Source organism: Asterias rubens, chromosome 8 (assembly GCF_902459465.1).
Source record: "Asterias rubens chromosome 8, eAstRub1.3, whole genome shotgun sequence".
Taxonomy (NCBI): Eukaryota; Metazoa; Echinodermata; class Asteroidea; order Forcipulatida; family Asteriidae; genus Asterias; species Asterias rubens.
In genome coordinates, this window is record NC_047069.1 from 11179952 (window position 1) to 11189566 (window position 9615).

A 9615-nucleotide genomic window follows, 5' to 3' on the forward strand; every position below is an offset into this window, starting at 1 on the left:
AAAATCTAATTCTGAGGTCTCAAAATCAAGTTCAAATATTTTGGTGGAAAATTACTTCTTTCTCAAAAACTATGTTACTTCAGAGGAAACCATTTCTCACAATATTTTATGCCAACAACAGCTCTCTATTGCATGTTACCAAGTAAGTGTTTATGCTAACAATTTCTTTTGAGTAATTACCAACAGTGTCCAGTGCCTTTAAGAATTTCCAAAGGAGTTGCCCTTTGCTACATGTAAATGGCCTCACACTCTCAAAGAAGGAATTCTAGGCCTGCTAGTAAAGCTACTGATAAAAGCACCTGCTGCCTCAGATGTGCCTTTCAATAAATCAACGTACATCCTACCATGATCTACCATCGGTCTTCCCAGGCCTGTCTTGGACCTTGTGGAGGTGGGGGCATGCTCCGCCCACTGCTTGGTCTCATCCTTCTTGATCCGGTGGATGCAGTGGAGGTGCGGCTTGCCTCGCTGTTCAGGCTGGCCAGACTGGAGCCCTTGCTCAGACTGCCTGAGTAGTTGTGGCCTGGAGATTGGGGCGACAAAGAAATGGAGTCACAATTACTGGGAATTTTCGAAGATACTTTCACAGTCAACCATTTTTAACAATCAGATTTTTCAACTCAACTCGGAGAGGGGAAAACAATTACTTTTTTAATTGGTATGGATTCTGTATAATGAAATAGTAAAATTTAATTTAAATTTCACGTTGGAATTTTAAATACACTAACTCTATTTTGACCTGTGTCCGGTGTTCATGTTTTTTAAATGAAGACAATCTCTTGCGATTTCTTTCTTTTTTTTAAGTGTAATTCACCAATGGAAAATTAATATGTTTATCAAGCAAATAGTTGGATTTTGTAGATGCGTAAGTCATATAGAGTGCAGTAGACAACAAGTGACATCGGTTACATGGCAAATTTGCAATTTGCATTACAAACAGTTTGTGTTGTCTGCGGACAGTTAAGATTGAATATAACACGACACAGCTGTCATTTATTGATAAAAAGGAATTGGTTAATGGTTAATCTGATCATACAGACTGACTTGCTAGTGATTTTATTCAGCGACAATGTATTTATAAATGAAATGCTTTAAATATTTATTTCATATTACAAGTAACTCACACATAATAGATCTTTGTAAAAAATTAAATAACCACAAAATTGACACAGAAACTGAACTATCTGCACTTGGTCAATTCTAAAACCTTTCCTGAATTTGTGTAAAAACATTTCTTTTGACAGAATTGCAATATCTTATTCTCAGTTTGATACTAATACAGTGCATGGAGGTAGAAATGGCAAACCCATAGTTTGCAGCCTGTAGTCACCTTTACATATTTATTTTACACAGAGATTTTGGACTCCCTTTGACCAGTTTTTGGTACACTTTGTTTTTACTGCTGTTTTTTTCCAGATATTGTGATAAAATCCACTCAAAAGTGCTGGGAAATGACCACATTAATCACGGTGTACGTATGTCTACCTTCATTTTTTATGACCTCAAGGGATCTTGGCAATAACTCCCACAAGGGGACATTACCAACATCTCATACAAACATCCATGGGTTTAAAATTTAGTGTAAAAACAAACATTTATTTGAGGGAATTTCAAAGTGGTGATAGCTCAGGTCATACATCTGCATCATGTACTTCAACTTTGATCGCTTTCCTGCTACTGAGATGTCCTGTAATCAGCTGAAGTACCAACTTATGAACCTGGTTTTCAAAATCAGCAACCCACAAATTGAATGATCAACCCACAGTTATTGAGGTGAAGTAGTCCCACGAGTGCACCATACTATTGACAAATTACTAGCCTCATCTTTACATAAACTCATTTCAATAGGCCTACATGTAGTGCTGTACCACTCTGAACTCAGCAAACACTTGACAACAACTTTGCAAAACAGCTGGGCATTCGAAATTAAAACCACAAGCTCTCAAAAGTGATGCATGAAACATGAACCAAGTTGACAAGTTGTCATTTTGCTTGCATGGAGCCATGTTTCTTTTAAGTGGTGGACTTTATTCTACATGAGCAGATACAAGTGGATACAATTCAGTTCTGCCTGTACAGTGCAAACTGCAAAGTTTAATTTTCATGTAATTTCGTGTAATCACAAGCGGCGACTGATGCCACGCTCACCAGGTTGGTGGGCAATAATAGGTTTATGTGTAATAAACGCCTCGTCGCCTAAAACGCGCACTTCTCTGAATAACACACATTGACATTGACCACCAAAATGGCGCATCCAAGATTATTCTGATGATGACGTCAGGTGAATTGGGTCAATACTCTGTAATTTCTTTTAACAAGCAGGGCCCAATTTCATAGAGCTGCTTTTCTAAAAGCAACAAAAGTGGCAAAGCACTTGTAACAAAATGTGCTTAAAATTATAAATACTAGAACTACATGTACATTCATCACATTTCAGTCATTTAAAAGCCGGACCTTGTGATTGGTCTCCTACTCGCAGCTCATTCCTGCTTAAGCAAAAAATTGTTGAGCAATATTTTCTGCTTAAAAAAGGTATCATCCCTTTGGTAATTAGTCTAAACACTTGATGACCATACAAACTCATAATATAGGTACTGGAGAGCTGTTTAAAAACATCATTAGAATGGACCCCTTTTGGAGTAATTGTTTTAGAGAACTGGGATAATTTATAACAACAAATATGACTCTGAGAAAGACTTTGCAGGATTGAAAGTTCTCATTTGCATGTTATGAAAGCACACAATGAGAAGCATGTTTTTTCTCTAATTGCTTTCTAGCAACTCCGATGACCAATTTGAGCACAAATTTTCACACATTTGTTATTTTATAAAATGCATGTTGGGATACTGTACAACCAAGTGAGAATACTGGTCAGCTTGAAAAATTAAAAAAATGTTAACCTGCCTCATTGAAAAAATAATGAGAACAAGTGTCTGCTCATGTCATTTTTGAGAGGTTTTGTGAAATTAAATGCATCCGCAGTTCCACAGTTTGGGCCGAGTGTTACAAGTTAAAAACTAATACAGCTTCTGCTGTCATTATTTTTTCATCCGAATAGTTCATTTGCTTCAGTGCAGCATGCACAATAAAGCCATTTGTACAAATTAAGTTCGGTTTAATAATTACATGTTTCAACCATGTAAATATGCAATATCTTTACAATGAAATTGGGGGAGCATAAATAAATGAGTCTATCTGCTGCTATGGAAACTGTATTGATCACATCAACATACATTGAGAAAACAAGAGCAACCACATAATAGATGTTAAATTTGCATCGGGGATAAAGAATATTAATTTTGGTTTTTACCCATACACCGATGTGTGTTAGCACTGTATACTCAGTACTTTCCCGAGTCCTGTGAAAAAATATCACAGGCATGTTACTCGGGTGGGATTCGAACCCACGACCCTTGCAATTCCAGAGCAGTGTCTTACCAACTAGACTACCGAGGTTGCCCGGCAGCTAGAGGCAGTTCGAATCCTATGTTTTGGCAGCGGGTACCGCAACGATATAATAGATGTTAAATTTGCATCGGGGATAAAGAATATTAATTTTGGTTTTTACCCATACACCGATGTGTGTTAGCACTGTATACTCAGTACTTTCCCGAGTCCTGTGAAAAAATATCACAGGCATGTTACTCAAGCAACCACAATGTAAAGTAGGCCTACATGTATCATAGCACTTGTAGCCCTACAATTCATAACAAGTATCAATTGACTATTTTAATACTCCAGACGAATTAATCAATGGCCAGCATATTCATGAGCCAAACTGGCTGGTCCTTTTACCAGATGCCATTTTTGACGTTATTTTTGTTTTGCCTGCGGAACTACTGTACAGACATGTAGTCCTGACTACCAGTGCCACGGGTAGCTACATATCGACTGTACATGTGGTTTATTTGTATCATAGGCCTACCACTGTGACATTTTAGCCTTCGAGAAAGACTCTGCTAGGGTCGAAACGTCAGGCCATTAACTATTTTTTGCTTAAACATTAAAGACACATATTCCTTTAGATTGGGCGATCTGGGCTATATAAAAAGCTTTGTTCTGAAATAATTGAAGTGAATTGGTTGGAAAGATGTTTTCAAAGTATATAATAATCCACACAAATGCCATAAAATGGTGTGCTTTCTTCAATTGGTAAACTAACAGTAACATGACCAACCATTTTTTAGTTCAAACATTAGTTTTAAAAAACAAAGTAAAATGAAAACCATACAATTTTGAGGCATGTCTTGACACATCTTTCCAACCATATTCTTTCCAATATAAATTTCATGAGTTTATTTTTACGATTGTAGCCTACATCGCCCAATCCAAGGCATCATGTCCTTTTACAATTAACGGCAACAATATAAGTACTAAACATGTAGTTCTAAGCATTTACAGCTAAACATTTCACTTCGAAGTAATGTGGTATGTCATGTAAAAAGATGGAAGTTTTTTTATCCAAAAATTTAAATCCTAGAAGTGTTACTGTAGGCCTAACGCTTCTCAGATTGTATATTCCTATTCACCTACATTTGCAATGGAAACATATACGCCTTTTGGCGATAGTTATTTTCTTTACTTTTATGCTCTCCTGGGCACCCCACTGTTGTTTTTTAATAAATATTAAAAAATATTATAATGCTCTGGATTTCAGGCGATAAAAAAAAAAAAAAAAAAACGCAATCAAATTTTTGAAACAAAATTTTTACAAGTTAGGTTTAATTTATATGTTGCCTCTGACGAAAGTCCGGTTTGGATCGGAAGCTAAGGCCATCTACCCTACTCATAGGGTTACAATCGAATGGTTCATAAAACCAAAGAAAAGACAATTGGAGCATTACATGTATATTCTTACCAGTATTTCCTGAGCTGGTTGGGCGCATTGATGCTTTGGATACCTGTGAAGCATACTTCATGTGTCTGTCATGATCATGTAATAGTGATGTACGCTGCATGGCAGAGCTGGCGTGGGCAGATTCAATTCGCTCAAGAATTTTCTAAATAGGGAATCAACAAAAACAGTTTACAATTAAATAATAACATTTAATTGGTCACAGAAATATTTTTAGAAACATTCCAAAGTGACAACTGATGCACAATCAACTTAAAGCATTGGAAACTAAATATAACTCCTGCTTTAAAGTTAAACATCAATAAATTCATCAAACATGACTTTTGATTACATGTAACAGGTTTCTCCTCATTCACAAGCTTGCATATTTACAGGCTAATACAAGCAAATGGCAGTCGATAGGGGCTACAAGAAAATTATAAGAACTATAGTTTGGGGGATTTTTACAGATCAAATTCACTGAATTCATAACAGTAAACCAGCACTGTAGGGCTTTTAAACCCAAACAAAACACCAAGTATGTAAACAAAATTAATGGGCCTGATTTACGTTAGGGTTAATTTTGGTCAAGAATGCCCCACAGTTTTGAAAATTCTGAGGAGAACCTACTGCTAGCACTATGATTTTCGTTCCACTATCGCCTCCACGAACTGGAGACGATAGCGGAACAAACCTCATCATAGTTCTAGGAGTAGGGAGAACCCTGGCATAGTAAATCTTTATTGTTTTTGAAGTGTAATTGTACACAAATATAATTTCTTTTTTGCTTCAAGATAGACGTTTCTGTACAATGTACAGTATGGGAGTTAAACCCGCAAAAACAAAGTTACAAAAAGTAATAAAAATAAAACACAATTTAGTGTTGTAAAAACAATTGTGGAAACTTCCCTATCCTGCCACCACTTGTTTCTTTTGTTATGAAATGAAACATTATCTAATCTACTCCAATGAGATTTCATTTTCATAAAAATGTACAGTATGGGAGTTAAACCTGCAAAAACAAAGTTACAAAAAGTAATAAAAATAAAACACAATTTAGTGTTGTAAAAACAATTGTGGAAACTTCCCTATCCTGCCACCACTTGTTTCTTTTGTTATGAAATGAAACATTATCTAATCTACTCCAATGAGATTTCATTTTCATAAAAATGTACAGTATGGGAGTTAAACCTGCAAAAACAAAGTTACAAAAAGTAATAAAAATAAAACACAATTTAGTGTTGTAAAAACAAATGTGGAAACTTCCCTATCCTACCACCACTTATGAAATGAAACATTATCTAATTTATTCCAATGAGATTTCATTTTGATAAAAATAAGTAAAAGTGGTGGCACTGGATCTTTCCCAAAAACATTTATGTCATGAATTTAAACAAAATCAAAGTATAGTTGTTGAAAATCTACTATTTTCATCATATTGTAGAAATTGTACATAATTATATCCTGCAATAATTTGAACAACTTTCAAGCAATTTGTCAATATGCCTTGTGCTTCATTCTTCTTGTAAAGCAGTACGCCGGGGTAGTACAGTTTTCAGTAAACTGTGCATTTTACTTGTCCGAAGTATTAATACCATTACCAGTACCGCAGCCAAGATTTGAGTAAATGTATGATTGCAATTTCTAATGTATTATTTGTGGAAGCAATCACAACTATAGTAGGTTTTCTTGTACTTTTCTCACCCTGTTTTCTGTCTCAATCTTCCTCTGTTCCCGCTGCCGGCGTATTGCTGAATGGCTGGTCATCCTCGATTGATCACCTTGCTTCCTTGCGGGTGGTGCCAACCTGGGCGCAGCAACAGCAGATTTCGGTCTTCGAAGAATCTTTTGAAGCAGTCGCTGATTCTCCCGATCAATCTGCCGCACTTTGTCATTGCTGAAGGACAAGTTGACTCTCTGATGGGGCATGGCTGCAGTGCTCGTTGAAGTTGGGGCTCTCTTGGCAGATGATGGTCTCTGCTTTGTTGGTGACCGATGGTAAGAATTCATCTGTGAATGGTTTGGGGTCTCTTCCAGTTGAAGTACAGCTCGAAGGAGTCGGCTAAGCTCCCGGGCTTCCGTCGCATCCAGTTCCTTATCCCGTTGGGACGTGGACCCATTGTTAGGTGCAACAGCTGCGAAACGAACAGACTCCTTCTTCCGATTTCTCTTCTTATTTTGTCTGTCATTGGTTGATGATGACTGCTCCTTCGCTTGACGGAAACGGTTCTCTTCAAAACTGTCCTCGAAATCATCTTGGTCATATTCAAGCCTTGGCGTGGGTGACCGGGCTGGGCTGGGGAGTGGAGACACATCTGTCACGTCACTATCTGAATCACTAACGCTGGTGTATGAATCGGTGTGTTCACTTTTTGACGACAAGGTACTGGAACTATGCCGTGATGATTTTGATGACTTTGAGTCGCTTGAACTTGATCTGTCTCGTTGCCTGTTTGCCCTACCAGTACCACTACGATGCCCTTTTGACGTCTTCGGTCTGCTTGATGAAGCTTTTTTCCATGTATCTCCTTCCCCGCCTGATCCATCTTCATCTCTGGACCTATTCACAGCAGCATCTTTGTTGGGTTCATCTTTGTTCTGATAACCAAATCTGCTTCCTTTGTTGACAGCATAATTATCTTCATCACTCGAGTCTGAATACCTTGACTTGAAAGTGTACGCATTTTCTCTTACTCCTGTTGGTGGTCCAGCTGAGGGGATTTTCACACTGATGCTACTGCGACTGCTGAGCGAGCGTGCACTGCTTGCACTCACCGGTCGACTACTCGCACTCACCGGTCGACTGCTCTTGCTGTGCGCCGCTGTTGCTCCCGTCGTCAACGTAGTCGTGTGGCGAGAAGAATTCCTCCCAGTAGAACGAGCATCTTCGTCGTCTTCGGCGAAGAAATCAAAGTCAATCGGTTCCGGGCTCTCTTCGTAACTCATATTTACAGCCTTCCGGGTCCGGTGCTAATGTTGGGCGTTCTTTTTCGTGCTATTTTAGTGACTTGGGAGTGAGCAATCTGGCTGAGAAAGGAATGCAACACCGAACTTGTTTTCTAGCAACAAAATGCCGAAGGTCAAAGGTTACCCTAATTTCAGTTTTCGGTTTTATTCAAGTCGACCAATAGAGGGCGGTATATAGGGTCCCGTGGAGATTATGTAAGAATTATTCCCGCCCCCATGGGTGGGGTGCGTTTAACAGGTCGGTGGTGGAAGAAGCACCTTTTTTTTTGGGGGGGGGGGGGGGGGGGGGAGGGGCAGGTAACTTTCTTGGGTAGGCCTATATATGTAGCAAACAATCCAAACGGACGCCCTGTCAAAAATTGAAAGGAAATCTAAAGTTAAGTTCCCACAAGTAAATCTGATCGTGGTTTTCAAGAGGCTGAAAATGAGAGACTTTAAACCTTTCCATCATACTTCTAAAACTTGTATTGCTTTGCTTGTCCTACACTGAATTGAGAAATTTAATATAAAAATGCAAACATATAGGTGCTCTACATACAAAAACCATTATATCCACCAGTGACGGATTACCATTTCTTAATAGCTCGCTTATGTAAGAGAAGAATCCTCGACTTTTTCTGGCATTTAAAAGTCTCTGCAACCACCCAAGGCCCAATTTAATATGTAAGCATAACAACTTGCCAAGCACAGAAAAATCTTGCTCAACAGTAGGCATAACTGGTCACCAGCCCAAAATCCATAAAGTTTACATTGCATCTGGTACCCAACTAATTTTGTGTAGCAACGAAATCTGCTTACCATGCAGTACTTCATGCTTAACAGCTTTATAATTGGCCCAGTTACTACTTGCAACATTTCACCTACACCTGAATCGATCACCCCATAAGCACAAAACCCAACGAGACCAGCCAGTGATTTTATCATGCCTGGGCCCAATTTCATAGAGCTGCTGAAGCAGAAAATATTGCTTAATACTTTTCTGCTAAGCTAATATCAGCAGGATACCATTTAGAGATGGTACATACATAATTGTGTTTTGGCATGGAACTTTATACTTTAGTAAGCATGTGCTTATTTGTGTTGAAGCAGCTCTATGAAATTGGGCCCATCGGATACGTTTTAGTTTTATTAGACACTGGCATAAAAATAAAAATATACAAATCGATATAATATAAAGAAACAAAGAAGCAAAATAGCTAAAAATACCAAGCCAGTGAGTGGCGAGGAGGAACAGGTGACCAGCACCTCTACACAGCCGTCCTGCCACAAAGAATGTCCCCTGAAACCCACCCAACAGTTAAAAACCACCCTTCCCACTGTTGATAAAAAAAAGAATAAAAAAAAGGGGGTGGGGCGCTTGAAGGAGGAGGGACTGACAATTACAGACAACAAACAAACTCAAACATTGATAGACACAGGATTGATCAGTGTTCAATATTATTATACATACATTTTAATAATTATCGTATATCGCCGAGGCTCTCACTTCCCTCCACTCAAAACATACAAGGATTTTATAAAATGGCAAGGCAAGACACTTTCTTGGTTAGGGAAAGGACAGTCATATAAGGGATCGTTTCATACTTTATTATAGGGCAATGGACACGTTTGGTATACTCAATTTATGTCATAATATCAGCATAAAACTTACTTATTGGTAATGAGCAACAACAGGGAGCTGTTGATGTGAGAAATGAATCCCTCTGAAGTAACATAGTTTTTAGGAAAGAGGTAATTTCTGGCTAAAATATTTGACTCTGATCTCAAAGCACACGTTAATTTGTGCAACAAGGGCCTTAAAAGGTGTTTTTCTT

The 9615-nt window shown here is 38.2% G+C and overlaps 1 protein-coding gene and 1 non-coding gene across 2 annotated transcripts; both read right to left on the bottom strand.

The window, feature by feature from the left end:
• Positions 1–146: 146 nt before the first annotated feature.
• LOC117293283 (cilia- and flagella-associated protein 97-like) lies at positions 147–7923 on the bottom strand. The gene is made up of 3 exons (XM_033775519.1): positions 6539–7923; positions 4859–5000; positions 147–523 (listed from the first exon to the last, which is right to left on the bottom strand). The coding sequence occupies exons 1-3, from the start codon at positions 7778–7780 to the stop codon at positions 351–353; spliced, it is 1557 nt and encodes a 518-aa protein (XP_033631410.1). The 5' UTR covers positions 7781–7923; the 3' UTR covers positions 147–350.
• Positions 3384–3456, bottom strand: Trnas-gga. Its single transcript has one exon. It is a non-coding gene; the product is annotated as a tRNA-Ser (tRNA).
• Positions 7924–9615: the final 1692 nt, after the last annotated feature.

Excerpts from the sequence above, each read along its gene's own strand:
- LOC117293283 (XM_033775519.1), bottom strand. The coding sequence starts at position 7,780 with ATGAGTTACGAAGAGAGCCCGGAACCGATTGACTTTGATTTCTTCGCC. Across the intron at positions 5,001-6,538 it reads AGATTGAGACAGAAAACAGG|AAAATTCTTGAGCGAATTGA; the intron begins GTGAGAAAAGTA and ends TTCCCTATTTAG. Across the intron at positions 524-4,858 it reads AACCAGCTCAGGAAATACTG|GCCACAACTACTCAGGCAGT; the intron begins GTAAGAATATAC and ends CCCAATCTCCAG.